Source organism: Thalassophryne amazonica, chromosome 16, assembly GCF_902500255.1.
Source record: "Thalassophryne amazonica chromosome 16, fThaAma1.1, whole genome shotgun sequence".
Classification (NCBI taxonomy): domain Eukaryota; kingdom Metazoa; phylum Chordata; class Actinopteri; order Batrachoidiformes; family Batrachoididae; genus Thalassophryne; species Thalassophryne amazonica.
In genome coordinates this window covers 40,570,964-40,590,672 of record NC_047118.1, presented here as the reverse complement: position 1 = coordinate 40,590,672, position 19,709 = coordinate 40,570,964, and the positions used below count along the sequence as shown (strand labels likewise).

General features: G+C 39.9%; 1 protein-coding gene across 5 annotated transcripts in view; it reads right to left on the bottom strand.

The window, feature by feature from the left end:
• dus1l (dihydrouridine synthase 1-like (S. cerevisiae)) overlaps positions 1 to 9,798 on the bottom strand; it is a 32,363-nt gene extending 22,565 nt beyond the window's left edge. For 3 of the 5 annotated variants that reach the window (XR_004565598.1, XM_034190220.1, XM_034190223.1), the window contains exons 1-8: positions 9,705 to 9,798; positions 8,978 to 9,250; positions 7,461 to 7,569; positions 7,184 to 7,234; positions 3,242 to 3,354; positions 2,874 to 2,956; positions 2,426 to 2,529; positions 2,153 to 2,300 (exon numbers count right to left, since the gene is read on the bottom strand). Coding sequence is in view for 4 of the 5 variants with exons in the window: in XM_034190220.1 (XP_034046111.1) it covers positions 2,153 to 2,300; positions 2,426 to 2,529; positions 2,874 to 2,956; positions 3,242 to 3,354; positions 7,184 to 7,234; positions 7,461 to 7,569; positions 8,978 to 9,229 (860 nt within the window). In the remaining variant the exon portion in view is untranslated. Of the gene's footprint in view, positions 1 to 2,152; positions 2,301 to 2,425; positions 2,530 to 2,873; positions 2,957 to 3,241; positions 3,355 to 7,183; positions 7,235 to 7,460; positions 7,570 to 8,977; positions 9,679 to 9,704 lie in introns of those variants that run through there. The other 2 variants (XM_034190222.1, XM_034190221.1) reach the window with 2 other exon arrangements.
• Positions 9,799 to 19,709: the final 9,911 nt, after the last annotated feature.

Sequence of the window (19,709 nt, the reverse complement as noted above, 5' to 3'; positions counted from 1 at the left end):
TACCGGACCCTGTTTTGTTTTAATTTCATTCTCTCTTCACCCAAAGTTATGGTGTGTTAACAAATCTGTCCCAAGATGCTTTGCTTCAGGAAGGGGACCTCGGAACCACCAGAATAAGATCAGAAATACTTAAACATGTTTTTTATTGGAAGACAAGAATTTTGAATGAAGATGGACTATTTTGTTTTTTTTTTCCTATTTGGAAGAAACTTTATTTGAAAGTACAAGGACAGCTCTTTCAACAAGAAAATTGACTTTATTTTATGAATGCACTAAAAACAGGAATTTAAATTACACTGTACATTTACTTCACATATAATTGTTCAGTCAACTGAAAGAAGTTTACGCTTGTAACAAAAACATTAATTAGCTCTTAGCTTCTGATGGCTAAAATACAATTTGTGTTGTATGCTTATATTCATTTATAAACTATAAACTAGCATATTGCCTGTGGGGAACCATGGGCTCTAGATTGGGTAGGGTTTATAAACTAGGTAGCTGACATTTTTCAAGGGTGGTAATAAAATAAGCAAAGCTTGTATAATGAGTTGGAATGATGTGAGAGTCCAGAATGTTTTTGAACCTTAGACTTCAACAATTTTTTTAGAAGGGGAACTCAGCCCTTTTAGTTACTGTTAATTATGTAATTTTTTAATGTTAAATTACTGTCTTAATGTATTTATAAATTGTTTAGGTTGTTAACACAAACTCTATTATTATTATCATCATCATCAATATTCTTCTTATTATTTTCTTATTACTTCTATTTTGTCATTTGATTTTTAAATGGACCACAATGGAAATAAGTGTTTTCACTTTATTGTGTCATCCATGTATTTTAACATATTTGCAATTGTGTTATGTACTTATATTGAACTTACTAAATAATCACACCACTCATGCCTTTAATATAAAGATGATTTACCACCCCCTACTGGAATGGCATGCAAGTCCAGAATGAAATTAGAAACGTCCATTCTTCAGTGTTGTTAGTTAATATCTGTAGCTTCTCCAAGAATATTAGTCCTATCAACTTTCCATTTTGGTGTTCATCCTTGACCTAAAATACATAAGCATACCAAACGGCAAATGTCAGCTGTCCACAGTTTCTCCATGATCGAAGTTACACACACCCATGCATGCACACACGGAGAGCTTTTTGTCTTTTCCACATTCTGCCGCAAACTGGTGCCTCTAATTTTAGATAAGCAGAAACAGAGGCGGTGGCAGAAAACATCAAACGCAATACACTTTTCAGTCAAGGTTCCGGCAACATGACACTTGACTAAACCAGTTGAACTACAAAAACAACTATCAACAACAACTATCAACACTAACACTGTTAAACTAACAAACCACAATAACATTTAAAACTTCAAAACCCTGAACTCCCATGGTGCACTGCAGCATGTCCATTGCTTACTGGTTAGATAAAATTGCTAATTTCTCCCAAAATATTAGTCCCAACAACTTACCATTTTTGCAGCATTCATCCTTGACCCAAAATATATAAAAGCATACCAAACGGCAAATGTCAGTTCTTCCCGGCTTCTGTGTGATCAAAGCTATCCATACTCATGCACGCACACAGAGGCCACTTGATTTTAACCTCCTAAGACCCGGAGGTTCTCATGAAACAAAACTTAGTTTATGGACTAGACAACCAAAAATATCATGTCCACATATGTGGATGCCAGGCCCTAGGAGGATAATATAGATGATATACCGGGTTATCAAAATGTTTCATTGCGTGGTACGGTCACATACGATCATCTGTTTAGTGGGTTAAAGAAGCAGTTCAATCGCATTTTGTGCCCTTATAGTGACATTAATTAGCTTGTTAGCTATGCTCCTTACCACTGTGTGTGCGCGCCTTATAAATGAACAACATGATGACTAAATCCGCATGCTTCTCCTTGCATGAAGTGATCAATGCAACTTATACTCCGGTGCAACTTGTACACAATTTTTTCCTCTTAAAGAGGCATTTTTGGGCCAACATGACTTATACTCTGGCGTGAATTGTACTCCAGAAAATACAGTAAATAAAACATTTCCAACGGTATCGCCACCACTTAGTGACAGGCATTAAAACACAAATTACCGGCACATATATATTGGTCATCATAAATTACTGCACAGGTAGACATACGTGTGGTGCCAGAGCTTGAAGAGGTGCGCTCGTACGTAGGATAGAGTGCAGGGAGGATGCTGCTTAACCACCTCTAGATATTCCTCAGCCATTTCCCACACTGGGGGACTGCACCCCTCAAACAGTGCAGGATTATGGAGGTTACCCTCTGAAAGCAACATAGAAATATGAAACAGACATTTTGAAGAATTTGCTGTACTGACTGTTGACGCTAAAAGAAAAAAAAAATGCAGCTTGTTATGAAGGAACAAACTGTGACTAAATGTTGTGCACCTGCACTCATAACTCCATGCACTCCAGTCTCCTGAATACAGCGCTCCACATCACTCAGGTGCTGAATGTTGCCATTAGCAAAAACTGGAATATTTACTGCCTTCCTGTGGCAGAAAAATCCCAATCAGCTGTTGAAAAACTTTAAAATCTGTGTTGGGACAAATAAAGCATTTGGCATGAGGCACAACACCCGAAATGTTATTGTGGTTTGGACAAAGGCTCTGTACATGGTTTCCATTTCTCTCTGCTCGACTCACATTTGTCTCAGGTTGATGACTGGCTGAACAGAGTTATTCGAGTATGGGCAGAAGAGGGAGAACAAGAAAACATGCAGAGCTGGGACACACAAAGACTGAATTTGAGAACAACTGGCCTAACTTCTGCAGGTCACACTTCAGAGTAGATATTCTACATATGTAGAAATTAAAACAAGCTGCTGGTGACTCACCGCACTGCTTTTATGTGCTCCCAGCTGGCAATACCCGTCATGGGTCCTTTCTGCTCTTTGGTTCTGCCGTGAACTGTTAGCAGCTGGAAAAAAAGAATTTTATGTGTGTATGTGAGAGCGCCAGAGAGAAAGAGCTCAAGTAATTAAACCAGTGCAAGGAAGACCAGTGGGAACACAGCGCATGACCATTCTGAGCCTAAAAATAAGTAAGATTACAGTTTGACTTCAATGCATGATGATTATATGATATTACAAATGTTGTCCGTATTAGATCATTCTACATGCACGCTGTTGATTTTAATAGCTTGTGCATGGTTTAGAGACGCACACTCAACAGATTCATATTAAAATTATGAATGTGATCATACCTGACATCCAGCTTTCTCCAGCATCTGAGCATAGAGGACAGTCTTTTCAACCTCTTCAAACACACGGATCTTACATGTGATGGGCACCGAGAGCTTTTCATTGGCTAACCTGACTGGGAAAAATGATTATTTGTAGTAATTTGCAACAGCAAACCTAGAGAACTTTTCACAGATTTTACACACATGGGCCACTTCACTGGGTACACCTGCAGGTACCATTTTTACCTTTGAATTTGCTTCATTTCTTCATGGTGCTGATTCAACACGATTTTGGTCCATATTGACATGCTTGCTAGCCTCATGCAGTTGTCACACATTACCACCAGCAGCCTAATTGTTGATACAAGGAAAGGTGGCTCCATGCTTCCACGTTTTTTTATGCTTAAGTTATGGCCCTTACATCTGACTGTTGAAGCAGAACTTGATACTCATCAGACCAGACAAGTTCTTTTTATGATTGGTTATTTGAATTACCGATGCCTTTCTATTAAAATGTAAACAGACTTCATTTACATAGCACATTTCCATTTGAAGAAGACTCTCAAAGCACTTTCCAATGATGCCTTACATCATCCCTATACCCATTTATACACTGAAGTCTGCATGTTACCATCCAAGGCACTCAATTACACATAAGGAGCAAGTTGGGGATTAACAATGTTGGCCAAGGGTCCTTAATAATTTTCCACTCCAATGGGAACTGGCATTTCATTCTCAAGCCAACTGACCAAAACCGTTTTTTTTTTTTTCTCCCACAAGGAGACGCCCTCTGTGTTTTGTGAATTACATCCTTGGGGGGGGGGGGGATCGTAATCGGCTGCAAGAGCTCAGCTCAGCATCTATGGAGTTAAATTTGTGTCAATAATATCTGAAAAGAAATGCTTTTGACAAAAACTACAGATTTTGTTTATTTCTATTTCTGTCTGGAGATCAAGGATCAATCTTGTAAAGATTTTATTTATATCCAGAGATAAAAGATTCAGTGACCAATTTCATTTTTATCTACTTTAAGACTCAATAAAATGCTCATGACATAGAAAACCTGTAAAGTCTACTTTTAGTACACAGAAAATTCACAAAAGGTATTGATAAGGGAATTGATAAGGAATATGGCATAGATATTGATCAAATCTTATCAATACCCATCATTATTACTAAGAGAGACTAAGATGACAAGTATTACTTCCATTGTAAAGGAGTGTCAACTTTGACATTTTGGCCACGTGGCCTGTTTGTGATCCACCATGCAGGTGCAGAGTGTTGAGGACCCTGGTAGCTAGAGAAGGCCAAGGAGATGCCCATGCTTCAACTGGCTGTGGCAGATAGATGCTTATTTCAGACTTGTGGGAATGGACCAGTGCAATGCACCAAGGTGGTTCTGTGGTATCATGGATGTGGAAAAGCACCAGCGCATGCTCCCAGACATGACTTGACTAGAAATGGTTGTGAAAATCACAGCAGATCAACAGTTTCTAAAACATTCCAAGCCAGCCCAATTGGCATCATTCTTTACAGGACTGTCTTGCAGCAGTGAGAAGTTGGATGTCTAGCAACTTTCTACTTTTGAACTCTAATAAGACTGAAATGATGGTTCTTGGTCCAGCAAGACATCGGCACCAATTTGATCAGCTGGCGCTTAGCCTAGGTTCACGTGTTATACATCATACTGACAAAGTGAGGAACCTTGGGGTAATCTTTGATCCTATGTTGTCCTTTGACCTCCACATTAGGGACATTACGAGGACTGCTTTCTTTCATCTGAGAAATATAGCAAAGATTCGCCCCATCCTGTCTATGGCTGATGCTGAGACTCTGATTCACGCATTTGTCTCTTCTAGATTGTATTATTGTAATGCTTTATTTTCTGGTCTGCCGCAGTCTAACATTCGAGGACCTCAGTTGGTGCAGAATGTTGCTGCCAGAATTTTGACACAAAGTAGAAGGTTTGACCACATTACTCCCATTCTGGCATCCCTTCATTGGCTACCGGTTTCTGCCAGATTGGATTTTCAAGTTTTATTGTTGGTTTATAAAATTGTTCATGGACTGGCGCCTTCCTACTTGGCGGACTTGGTTAAGCCCTATGTACCTGCGAGGCCTTTGCGTTCGCAGAGCTTCTGTGTGTTCCGAGGATGAACAAAAAGTCTGTGGGGTATAGAGCCTTCTCCTACCGTGGTCCGGCTCTTTGGAATGATCTACCTGCTGTTATTCGGCAGTCTGATACGGTGGAGATTTTTAAATCAAGACTGAAGACCCACTTTTTTAGACTGTCTTATCATTCATTTTTTAATCTGTTTGTGTTTGCTTTGTAATTTATTTTTATTCTACTGTGTTTTACCTTTTAACTGTGCTTTTCTTGCTTTTAATTTTGAATTTAGATTAATTTGTGTTGTTGTGAATTATGTGAAGCGCCTTGGTGCGACTTTGTCGTGATTTGGCGCTATATAAATTAATAAATTAAATTAAAGGGATTAAATCAACTTTTTTCCTCAATATGGTAAGGTAAGTCCCTTCGGCTGCTCCCTTGTTTGCACTCGGGGTCGCCACAGCAAATCCAAGGTGGATCTGCATGTTGAATTGGCATAGGTTTTACACCGGATGCCCTTCCTGACGCAACTCCACATTGCATGGAGAAATGTGGCAGGGGTGGGATTTGAACGCAGAACCTTCTGCACTGAAACCAAGCGCATTAACCACTTGGCCACCACCCCTGCACTTTGCCTCAATTTGGTGCTTGCAAAAAATTTTGACCATATCCACATGACCAAACACATTGGGTTTTTGACACGACTGGATGATTTGATCAGTGGTGGGTACAACTAACCGAAAAGTTAGCTTCAATAACCACTAATCTGCTAACTGAAAAGTTAACTTTTATGATGCTAAACCCATAAACCTGAAAAAAAAAATTAGTGGAAGTTACAGCTAACCACTAACTTATTGACTCGGCACACTGTTGGCGACTAATAAACCAGTTTTGACTTTTAGCACCACAAGGTTCTGAGTAAATTCAACGCAAAGTGATCACAAACCCAAAACAACGAACCAGCGCTTTTGTCTTTAAACACCCTGTCGGCTGCCGCAAAGACGTCTCACTTACCTTTCACGGTGGAAGTGTAGATCAAACAAGGCACGTTCACTCGTTTTCATTTATAAACAGACTAATTCCGGACAGTTTATCAACACATTAACAGCAACTCTGTCATTTTTACAAAGTGAAAATATTGCACTTTTAAAGTAATGAGCTAATTCTGAAGGTTTTAGCATTAAGCCGACACAAGTGCTAAAAAAGCATTATGGGAAATCAGTTTCGTCTCATCACCCCCCACCCCCTGTCAAAATGCATAGAACACTGCCATCTACTGGATGGGAATGTGAATAGCGGCCAACATGCCAACTCACACGTCACAAACCGAATTTTCAATTTTGCAAATGCTTTTTTTTTAAACAAATGGAAAAAAATGGCGCATTTACAGATACACATCTATTTGTAAAAACCAACACACAAGTTACAAATCGGAAGTTTGTAACTTGTGTGTTGGGCCAGCAGCTGCGACAGCTGGCCTGCTTCCTTCTGCTGGGGGAGAGCTGACTTCCTTACGGCAGCCTTGATTTTAGGGTTTACAAACGTCTTTGACCATTCAGTCTTACTCACTATGCCAGCAAAGAAATGTTAGCAGAGTGAAAGTTAGCGGAAGCTAATTAATCCTCTGATGGTTTTCAAAGTTAGCTGAAAAGCTAACCCGCTAACAAAAAAGTTAGCCTCGCTAATTAGCAATTAGCAGCACTGTTCCCACAAAAGGATTTGATATTCACTTTAATGAGCAGCTGAGCATGTGTACCTAATGAGGTAGCCACTGAGTGTAAATAACACCTTGAAGGCATCAATACGCATTGTTTAAAATGATAGTGTGTCATTTAACAGACTGGGAGAGGACTTACTCATTTTTGCTAAAAGTTCCCACTCATCTTGTAGAAAAGCACCATAATGTCCTTCGAAACAAGCATAACAATTTGTTAGTTGTCTTTTGTACCCTAAAAGATTGCAAACCTTTTGATAAATCTTTAAAAAAGAACACATTTTGTAAGCCTTTCTAAATTAAATCTAATGACAGATATCTGAGCATATTTTTAGCTGGTGGTGATTTGTAAAGTGATAATTAAACATTGATTGGAAGGTCATTAATGTATTTCTGATGGTACTAATGAAGATATGTACCTCTCTTGGCGATCATCTGTGGGCACCCCAGGTTAAGGTCGATGGCATCACAGTAGTCCTGTGCCAACAGAGCTGCCTGAACAAACACTTCTGGATTGTTGGCACAGAACTGACAAGAAAAACAACCCAGTGACTTACATTTGACACTTCAAAAACATACTAGCGGCAAACACATGCTAACAGCAAGCACTGTGATAAAAGTTAAACGTGTTTTAAAAAAATGCGATATTGGCATGTACGTTGTCCTATACCTACTTTTGAGTGGGTAGTATGTTCATGCAGCCATGTCATAATGAGAATGTAACAAGGCAACTTCAACCTGCATTGTAATAATCACAGTGGAGACTAGTTTCCAAATATGTAAGTCATGATTTCATTGATTTGGGAAAGGTGCACAAGTTTGAGTGAAAAGAGGATTAAGGCTATAGTGCTGGAGTAGGAATTTTACCTAATTCTTCAAAGGATGCATTCTTGCTGCAAATGAAATCACTGGAAATTTATATAGAGGCCAATGTTCATCGAACACAGACAATTTCTGGCTCTGTAACCTTCAAAACTAGATGAAGGCCATTCATCAACAAATTTTACCTTAACCTTAAAGAGATATGTCCTTGCTCCCAATTTAGTAAACCTGTATTATTTCTTTGAAACATTAGTGGGAGTACATCATTGGAGATATTGTTGCCCCATGTCCTTCAAAATTAGGTCAAGGTCAGTCATCACTGAAATTAAAAGTCCAACATCTCCTCTTCCATCACTGCTACTGCCACTGCTAAGGACAGGAGCAGACTGCAGTGTATCATCCACACAGCAGAGAAGGTGACTGACTGCAATCTGCCATCCCTCCAGGACCCGTACGCCTCCAGGGCCCTGAGACGGCAAGGAAGATTGTGGCAGACCCCTCTTACCCAGGACACAAACTTTTTGTCAACCTCCCCTCTGGCAGACGGTTCAGGTTCATCAGGACTAAAACCTCAAGACACAAAAACAGCTTCTTTCCATCCAAACTAATAAATAATGCCAGAGACCCCCCATTTACCCTGCCCCCTTCCCCCCACTTCCATAAAGTTCAAATTGGTCATTCCTGCACTGTAATGTACTCTACATCTGCCCACCAATCATATCCTTTTGCACAGCCCCATCCCGCTACGTTATATTTATTCAGCAGTGGCCATAATCTTACCTATTTGACTCTTTACTTACAGAAGTATTTTTTCCTTTTCTTTTTTATTATTGTTATTATGCACCAATAACACCAGATAAAATTCCTTGTATGTGAGAACTTACTTGGCAATAAATTTGGTTCTGATTCGGAACTTTAATCACAATAACTTGTATCATGCGGTGTTCACATTTTTCAGGGTGACACGTCAAGGACGAGTTTTGTTTTGTTTTTGCTGACAACCAAATTTTCTTCTTAAAGTTTGTTCATAAAAAAATAAATATGAAAAGATGACATGGCACAATTCAGTGCAGTGTCACACAAATTTAAAGTCACATCACCTGTGTGTTCTCACCTGTGTGATGAGAGGTCTGTCCTCCTCACAAACGTCATTGTAGAGGTTTTCCCTCCTGTAGTTGGCATCACGCACAAACACCTGAGCATGGAGCATGGGAGTATAGCAGAGCTGAGCACCATGTCGGCGGCTCAGCAAGCGCCACGCCAATTCGCTCTGGTCCACCATAGGAGCCACTACAAAGCGTGCTTCCTTCAGGGTTATCTTCCAGAACTCAAAGCCCTTCAGCTTGGCCATCACAGCTGACTTCATCAATCTATTTAAGTGGTTCAACTGAAAAGTGTAAGTAACACAACTTGCTACCTACACAGTGTTGGATAGTTTACTGACAGAAACAACAACGATAATGATCATGACAAAATAATCAAATGTTTCTGGAACTAATTGTGAAGAATAACACATTTACCTGTTCCAGCTGAGCAAACCAGTTTTAAAAGTAAAATATCAAAACATTTTCTAGTTATTTAGCCTCATCAATTACATTTATATTCCAATATAGGAAATTTGAAAATATGGTAAAATGCTGACACAGTAAGCTTGTTTGGCTGCTCCTTTTACAACAAGCAGCTATCTTCCTCGTGACTTACCATCAGCTAGCTAACACGCTAACACACAAAACACGGCGACAGAAAACCAGCCTGAATCCCGTTCCCCGAACTGTACCACCCAGTGTTCCCTTCATGCTGTAATTATATTGAAGAAAATTGTAATATTAATGTAGTTTCACCTGCAACACTGCAAAGATTTGTAGACTACCCCGGTACAGCAATTTCCAATTGCAACAACAAAACAGCTCCGATACGAAACATTTCCTGCCACCTAAAGTGTTCCGCCACTTCTTCGTTGATTTGTCAGCGGATTGTAAGTGGTGCGATTAGGTGGTATCTCCATCTACTGGGCTGAAATGTGGAGGTCTAAAAATGTCAGATGTAAGACTGATCCAAAAATCCAATTGATGCTTACTGGAAATACTGTGGCTAATACTTCTAATGCTTGTCATCAATATATATTGTCAGTGCAAGTATGTATAGCCCTATAGCGTTTTTCTAATTTTATTCTCATTTAGACATGTTTAAGTACTTATCCTGCCTTCTAGTATTTGGTAAATCTACTTTGCCCTGATATTGGCATAATTTTTTATCGCGGCTCCTGCTGTGACATTGCAAATTCCCCATGCCAGGAATATTTGTATGACATGAGACCTTAATAATAATAATAATAATAAAAAAAAAAACGTATTTATGTGACTATTTTTTTGTGTAATCTCAAAGTGCAAGGGCCAAGGTTATTAGAAGGCATTTTGCAGCACAGATTCATATTCCTGCTTTTCGACAGTACCATTCTCCATGCCACTTTGCCATGAAGATGTGACTGGCGAACAAGCAAAAATGATTTCTAAATTTTGATTTATGTCTTTTTTGATTTTTCTCTTTTTGTGTGTGCTGCAGACATAATTACAGATGCCCAACTATTTCCATTCCCAGTCCCGACCACCCGGTGTGACTCCCCAGTGGTGAATGCCAGGGAGTCACACAGAGTTGCATGAAATGTTCTTTTTTTGCCATGGTATTGGCTTTAACACAGTATTAACATAAGTCAATATTCCTTTAATATTGACAGAAAAGCACCATATGTTAGGTAGCTGCTGTTAGGCACAACTTTAAAAAGCTGTATCCTGATTTTTGCAACTTTTTTATTCCAGTGGTCATAACAAAATGCAATAATATATTTAACGATAGGTTTTGTTGTGTAAATGCATAAACTGTAAACTTGAAGGGTACCTTAAGAAGTGATCACAGTCCTGATCTCGCCCAGGACTGGTAGAATGAAACCACTGAGTCAGTATTGTTCAGCGGCCCAGGATGTAGAAAAGCCAGGATGTAGATAAACTAAATTGCCTTTATTTATTCTGTTTCATATAAAGACACAGAAAAAGCACATAGTGGATAACACATTATAATGACAGTGCAACATTTCAGCACACACAGATAATTTCACTAAACTACAACCCCTGGCAAAAATTATGGAATCACCGGCCTCGGAGGATGTTCATTCAGTTGTTTAATTTTGTGGGAAAAAAGCAGATCACAGACATGACACAAAACTAAAGTCATTTCAAATGGCAACTTTCTGGCTTTAAGAAACACTATAAGAAATCAAGAAAAAAAGATTGTGGCAGTCAGTAACGGTTACTTTTTTAGACCAAGCAGAGGAAAAAAATATGGACTCACTCAATTCTGAGGAATAAATTATGGAATCACCCTGTAAATTTCCATCCCCCAAACTAAAACCTGCATCAAATCAGATCTGCTCATTGACATTGACCCTATGCCATGACATTGATCCTATGTGTCTTTTTGCAAGGAACGTTTTCACAGTTTTTGCTCTATGGCAAGATGCATTATCATCTTGAAAAATGATTTCATCATCCCCAAACATCCTTTCAATTGTCCAAAATATCAACATAAACTTGTGCATTTATTGATGATGTAATGACAGCCATCTCCCCAGTGCCTTTACCTGACATGCAGCCCCATATCATCAATGACTGTGGAAATTTACATGTTCTCTTCAGGCAATCATCTTTATAAATCTCATTGGAACGGCACCAAACAAAAGTTCCAGCATCATCACCTTGCCCAATGCAGATTTGAGATTCATCACTGAATATCACTTTCATCCAGTCATCCACAGTCCACGATTGCTTTTCCTTAGCCCATTGTAACCTTGTTTATTCTGTTTAGGTGTTAATGATGGCTTTCGTTTAGCTTTTCTGTATGTAAATCCCATTTCCTTTAGGCGGTTTCTTACAGTTCAGTCATAGACGACTCCAGTTTCCTCCCATTCGTTCCTCATTTGTTGTGCATTTTTGGATTTTTGAGACATATTGCTTTAAGTTTTCTGTCTTGATGCTTTGATGTCTTCCTTGGTCTACCAGTATGTTTGCCTTTAACAACCTTCCCATGTTTTTTGTATTTGATCCTGAGTTTAGACACAGCTGACTGTGAACAACCAACATCTTTTGCAACACTGCATGATGATTTACTCTCTTTTAAGAGTTTGATAATCCTCTCCTTTGTTTCAACTGACATCTCTCGTGTTGGAGCCATGATTCATGTCAGTCCACTTGGTGCAACAGCTCTCCAAGGTATGATCACTCCTTTTTAGATGCAGACTAATGAGCAGATCTGATATGATGCAGGTGTTAGTTTTGGGAATGAAAATTTACAGGGTGATTCCATAATTTTTTCCTCAGAATTGAGTGATTCCATATTTTTTTCCTCTGCTTGGTCTAAAAAAGTAACCGTTACTGACTGCCACAATCTTTTTTTCTTGATTTCTTATAGTGTTTCTTAAAGCTAGAAAGTTGCCATTTGAAATGACTTTAGTTTTGTGTCATGTGTGTGATCTGCTTTTTTGCTACAAAATTAAACAACTGAATGAACATCCTCCGAGGCCGGTGATTCCATAATTTTTGCCAGGGGTTGTAGCAGCAACAGTCCGGAGCAAGCAGCAGGTCAGGTTTGTTCCAGAATGAGACATTTTAGCAACAATTGCACAGGCTGCTGCAAATATATCAAACTGCTGAAAGTTAGGAAGTAATTGTTTTAGGAAATGGGTGAAAATATTGCTGCTTTGACATGGAATAAAATATCATAGTGACAATCAGGATGCAAATTAAGCGAGTTAACTAGAAAGGCACTCATCACAGTGCAGAGCACTACTAAAGGTCCAACCGCACCATCTTAGAATTTTTGTTATTGGAAGAAAAAAAAAAAGAAATCATGGTTGCATTTCTATTTGACTTTATATAATGACTGAGCAGATCCTTGTCATTTGATTGGTGCTTTATATGTCACGTGACATGGATAATTCATCCCATTTGTGTTGCATTGCATTTAGAGTGCAAATTTGGTTCCTTATGTTTGGTACCATTGCACTCTTCACACATCGCTCGCACACACAAAACAAATCCATTGCACTGTAAGCATTGTGACGTGATATTTTTCACTGCACTGAGGAAATACAGTCTTTTTTTTTTTTTTTGGTAGTACATGCACACACAAGCGCCTTCCTGCTTATGTGAGTGCACACACTCACAAGCTGGCCAGCGCTTGGCTTCAAAACAAACATGGCTGACGGATGACTATTTGATGCACAGCCTGACAGGCTTCATCGTCAGAATTATTTTTGGACTCCTATTTAAAGTTTGTGTTGGTTTGTTGATGTCATAGCAGCAGTGATGCACCAAAGCTGGATTAATTTCTGACATTTCTTTCGCTGCACTGAGGAGGTACCAAATTGTAAGTCCTGTTTCTTTTATATTATATTAATTTACAAACAAAATGATCTATTTTAGCCATTATATAAAACAAATGTTTTTACATCCGTTCAAAGGTACGAATATTTTATGGAGGTGAAAGCTGGAATATACCATGCAATGAGGTGAATATTTGTACCATTTAACTCGTACACAATTTTTTGTATACTATTTGCTCTGTTTTTCCTGCTTCAATCAAAGATGTTAAAAACCTGACTACTTGGCTAAAAAGCAAACATTTTGCAATTCTGAACATTCTTACATGAGAAAAATCAGTTTCTCCAAGACGTAAGTCATCAGTTTTTGTCCTCAACTGACAAGGGGGGGGTGGGGGGCTGTTTCACCAAAGTACAACTACAGAATAGACTGTATACTACAACTGACAAATTCAGTGGGAGAATGTATAAAGTATTAATTAGAATTACTCTTCTTCTGCATTAAGGGTAAAATCTAATGTTTGTTGACCCAAGCTTGACCTTTCCACTAAATTGAAATGTGTTAATGACCTTTTGAGATATCTGCTAACAAACAACCTTTAGAAAACTTCACCAGCATGGTGGAGGTAAAGCAATGATTCACCTGTTTAAAAAAAAAAATGCCACTGATGCATGAAAAAACAAGTTTTTCCCATCAACTTTCAATGAAAGAAAAAGAAAAATTAGTTCCATTAACACAACTCTATGTTTAAAAGTAAGTACCTTCGGCTGCAACCTTGTTTTGCACTCGGGGTCACCACAGCACATGCAAGGTGGATCTGCATGTTGAATTGGCACAGGTTTTACACCGGATGCCCTTCGTGACACAGTTCCACTTTACATGGAGGAATGTGGCTTGGGGGGTTGAACCAGAACCTTCCAGGCTGAAACCAAGTGCACTAACTACTTGGCTACCACTCCTGCCAACACATTTTTATGTAATTTTTTTGTGGTTTCTATTTGAGATCAGACCCAATTATCTAACAAAAAGAAATTCTTTAGTGTTGGAGTAATCCTAACGATCCAACAAACCCCTTCGCTAACGTAACGTGCTGGACTTCATGATAATTTTAAGTTGTGTCAGTAGCCCCTGTGGAATGTGTTTAAAGGGTCAACATTATCTAGGTGTTTAACAGTGAGTTGTGTCCATTTGCCTCTTCAATAATCAAAAATCCACAAAGTAATTATTTATAGCAACTTTTAAAATAAACTACATAATCATCAATAGGAACTTGATTCAAACTGCAAACACACAACACAAACATCTGTGTACATATAAACACACAGAAGCTCAGTCCAACGGTTGAACAGTTTTCTAGACGTTACTCTACGGGATTCAGACATCACACTCAACATGCTCCAAAGCGTTTCACAAAGGACACAAGCCTCCTGTATGATGTAACAAAGGCTCAGGAAGCTACACCCACAGCAGAAGCAATCTCCACACACTTACAATAAATATTTAAATGTGGACACCAGGGATGCACTGATCCCAAACACTGGACAGAGTGCCGTGATAGATCACAATCAAATGTTGGGCTGATGGAACCGGCCCGCATACAGACTCTTTGCAGTTGGTCTTACAAATATATCATTCAGTTCCAAGCTGATGCATGAACATAATTTCATAAATTTTATATAAATAAATTGTATAAGACTAAATAGACATTCATATGTATGTCTGAAAGGGGTCATATTTTATATAAAGGGTTAAATAAGTCTCTCGCTTTATGTTAAACATCCTCAAAGTCTCAATTCTGTGACCATACGTAGGCCTCGTTTCAACAGTTGTGACAAATGTTTAGAGCTGAAACGAACACGTGGAACACCTCTTTAAAAAAAAAAAAAAAAAAACTGGATGTGAAAGTAATCCAAAATTAAGAGGATCTGCTCAGAAATTCCCAAAAGATTAACTTGACCTGACCTAAGAGAACGAACCGGAATGGTGGGGTCACAACCAAACAGGCACGTCTCTGCACAAATGGCACGTAAATTTTATTTAATTTGGGAGGGGAGCTGTCATGCCCACAGGCTGGGAAGAAGGGTTCAAAAAGTATAAAGTTTGGGGAACCAAAGAGAAATAAGGGGTAAAACATCATGTACATTTTTTTATTTGGGGGGAGGGGGTAGGAATAAGTCACTTTTTTTGAGAGGCTTTCCCTGAGGCGACACTTTAAGTGGTGGGGTGGGGCTCAAAAGAAAAAAACTTGGCAACCACTGGTTTACATCATGCCATCTAAATGTTGTATATCCTGTGTACCATTTGCTGGATGTTGGACAAACTATAGTGGTGCAGCTTAGCTAAACTTTCCATAAAAATTGTTCACTATGTGATAAAAGCATGGAATTTGGCATACATATTCTAACTATTGTTTATTTTCAGATATGGAGCCATCCTGGAGATGACCTCTAATAAGCTACAAGAGTCAATAAAAAAATTACACATGGCTCAAAATTTAAAAATGCTCCAATCATGTTGAAAACTATACCACATTATTTGTCTGATCATAGCAATTCCAAAAAGGTATAGTTTGGGCTATCTATGACTGAATTCCATGGATTTATGGGGTAAAAACAGCAAAAATGGTGGCAAAGGTGTTATGTGTCGACGCGGATTGAGGAGCGAACCTGCGTCAGACAGGACCCAGCGCTAAAAATAACCAGAAAGCGGTTCCAAACAAAAACTATTTATTATACACCTGTGTTTAAAAGTGTAAAAACATAAAAAACAACGTCCCTCTGGTGGAGTGATCCGTGGCTCGCTCTCCAGCGCCCGCAAGGATTAAAGCCGGCGCTCCTGGACTTCCTACCACCGCCAAACACCCCCCAGGTGGACACGACAAACTGATTCTCTGTGAAGCAAAGAGACGGTGAGGTAAGTCAACAGATACAACTATATCTTCCAATAAACACACGCTGCCAGCAACACACTCAGGTCAGTGTCCTTTTTTTTACTTTATGCAAATGAGCAGCTTCTCACAACAAGTGGAGGATCACTTATCCTTCACGCCACAGCAGTGAGAAGCAAACTGCGCAATTCTCTTTACAATTCCAGTATACTGTGTAACAAAACACCAAGTTACTATCAACAAGTACCTAAACACTTAATTACCTTTCGTGTGTGCTGACAGCATGTGTCCTCACCCCTCCCTGCTTCACGGGCTCGATGTGTCAAACCCAGGCGCGGTCCTCAGCGTCTCACAAACGAACGTCCCCCCGGCAAGGTCGTCCCCCCGGCAGTTCTGCCTGAATCACACATGACTTAAATGCAGAACGCCATCCAACTATCTGCCTCAGCTGCAAGTCGTCCAGGTTGCACGTGAGCACCGATCACAGGTGCTTTCCATGATGTTGATGAGGGTGAAGACTCTTCAGCCAGCACCTTCTTCACAGACAAATCAGCCCTCATGCCACCTGGAGAGCAAAGAAAAGAAAAGAACACCAAAACATCCAGCCACGCCCCCCCCAACACACAACAGTACCCCCCCATCAACGGGAAGCCTCCCGGCGACCGAACAGACCAGGCCCGAGAACAGCCCCTCCCTCCGGGGTCCACGTCAGGAAGCAGACGGCAAGACAGGCACCGCAGCTGGAAGGCCGGCTGGAATCAACAAAAGCCCCAAAACATTCCCCAGAACAAGTCCACTCACACAAAAAAAAACATAAAACCCACCCAAAACCTCCCCAGGGGACCGGCCCATCAAACCCCGGGAGGAAAAGAAAAACTCCCAAACACAAAAACCCAACACAGTCCCACAACACAGTACAAACGCAGATGCATAAAAGAAAAATAACAAACAACCCCCCCAGAATGACCTGCAGAGCCCAACCCCCCCCTCAGAAGGCCTTCATTGCCAGTTCCAGGAGGAACAGCCAAAACCGTGATCCCACAAAGGTCCCCAGGTATACATGGAGTGAAACGGTACCCCCCAGGGGACCGTATCATCAACCCCAGGAGGCACCCTCCCCACAACCCCGGAACCCCAGATCCGGTCACACTTGGCCGGTCGGTCCCAAGCCAATTCCCCCCCCAGAGGACCGTCCCATCAACCCTGGAGGCGGAACCCGGAAGGAAACAAAATAAAACCAAAAACCAACCCCCGGAGGACAACCAAAAACAACCCCGGGTGGACACGACAAACTGATTCTCTGTGAAGCAAAGAGACGGTGAGGTAAGTCAACAGATACAACTATATCTTCCAATAAACACACGCTGCCAGCAACACACTCAGGTCAGTGTCCTTTTTTTTTACTTTATGCAAATGAGCAGCTTCTCACAACAAGTGGAGGATCACTTATCCTTCACGCCACAGCAGTGAGAAGCAAACTGCGCAATTCTCTTTACAGTTCCAGTATACTGTGTAACAAAACACCAAGTTACTATCAACAAGTACCTAAACACTTAATTACCTTTCGTGTGTGCTGACAGCATGTGTCCTCACCCCTCCCTGCTTCACGGGCTCGATGTGTCAAACCCAGGCGCGGTCCTCAGCGTCTCACAAACGAACGTCACAAGGTCGTCCCCCCGGCAGTTCTGCCTGAATCACACATGACTTAAATGCAGAACGCCATCCAACTATCTGCCTCAGCTGCAAGTCGTCCAGGTTGCACGTGAGCACCGATCACAGGTCCTTTCCATGATGTTGATGAGGGTGAAGACTCTTCAGCCAGCACCTTCTTCACAGACAAATCAGCCCTCATGCCACCTGGAGAGCAAAGAAAAGAAAAGAACACCAAAACATCCAGCCACGCCCCTCCCAACACACAACAAAAGGTCAGTTTATACAGGGGTCAAAAGATAAAGTTGCTCCAATTTTGGTAAAAAAAAAAGAAAAAAAAAAAAAAAAAAGACGTAAATTATTGGTTAATAGCATTTTTAAAAGGAATAGTTTGCACCATCTGTAGTTATGTTACAGAGTAACGTCATAGAATCCAATGGATGTTGACCTTGTTTGACCTTTACTTTGGAAAAGAAGCATTCATCACAGTCAAAACTATTCCATTTATGAATCCGTTTATTTCAACCAATAATTTGTATCACTTTTTACCAAAACTGGAGGAACTTTAACTTTTGGCCCCTGTACAAACTGAAACTGATCTTTGTCACCATTTTTACCCCATAACATTCTGTCATAGATAGTCTAAACTATACCTTTTTGGAATTGCTATGATCAGACAAATAATGTGGTGTAGTTTTCAACATGACTGGAGCATTTTTAAATTTTGTCCCCTGTGCAATTCTTTATTGACCCCTGTAGCTCATTAGAGGTGAGTTCCAGGATGGCTCCATATCTGAAAATAAAAAGTTAATTTAGAATATGTGTGCCAAATTCTATGCTTTTATCACAAAATGAACAACTGTTTTGCTATGCCGCCCCACTAACAGGTGGATGCAGATGTTCACCTCCAAGGCCACAATCTTACAGCAAATCTACATTTAAAGTGATCAGATGATTAATCTTTTAGACAACCTAAAACATGCATAAAAAAAAAAAAGTTCAGGATTTAGGTAAAAATACGAAATATTAAACAGATTATTCATCCTAAATTAACCCAATTTTTGGGGCCTGAGATATAGGTTGTTTCTGCGCATTTCGCTTTAAACACAAAGGAACTGCTTCTTGCACAGTTGCCTCACAGCTAGAAGGTTTCAGGTTTGGTTCCACCTGGTCCTTCCTGTGTTGAGTTTGCATGTTCTCCCCGTGTTTGTGCTCCGGGTTCCTCCCATTTCCAGAGACATGCAGGTGAATTGGTGACTCTAAATTGAATGAAGGGTAGGTGTGAATGCATTCGCCCGTCTATGTGGCCGTGCGATCGCCATCTGTCTGCAATGTCATCGTTGCCTTCTTGCGGAAAATGTGGGATATGTATGAATTCCAGCTCAAAAATACTTATAGAAATTTTTGTGCATTGCTTTTTCAGACGTTTTATTTCAAATTTTTCATGAGAACAGGCTGCTGAATAATCCACCTTGCACACAGACCAGGTGAATGTGTCACACATTATTCACACTGGGTTTTTGTGTCACAGCACAAGCAGCACGTCAGGCATGGACTTTGGTGACATACGTCACATGAGTCTAAGATGAGCTATTTTTAGCCTGAATTTTAACCCAGAAGTGGTTTGAAACGTAGAATTTTGGAATTTGAAGATATTTCACATGAAGCTCCAGGCGAATTTAACTGTAAAAGACAAACACCAAGTTTGTACAATATGACCCCTTTAATAAGGGAGAACCACAGTTTAAATTTATAAAGCTACTTATTAAAAACTATCATGTGATACTGCAGAATGTGCTTCAAATATAAGCACAGTCAGCGGGGAAAAAGCTGTTTTTGTTTGTTTTTAAATTTAATCTGCTGGTGGCTGCATTTAAATATCACTTCATCTCTTAAATATACTCTGGTTATATTTTGTGCAAATAACATCTAAAACC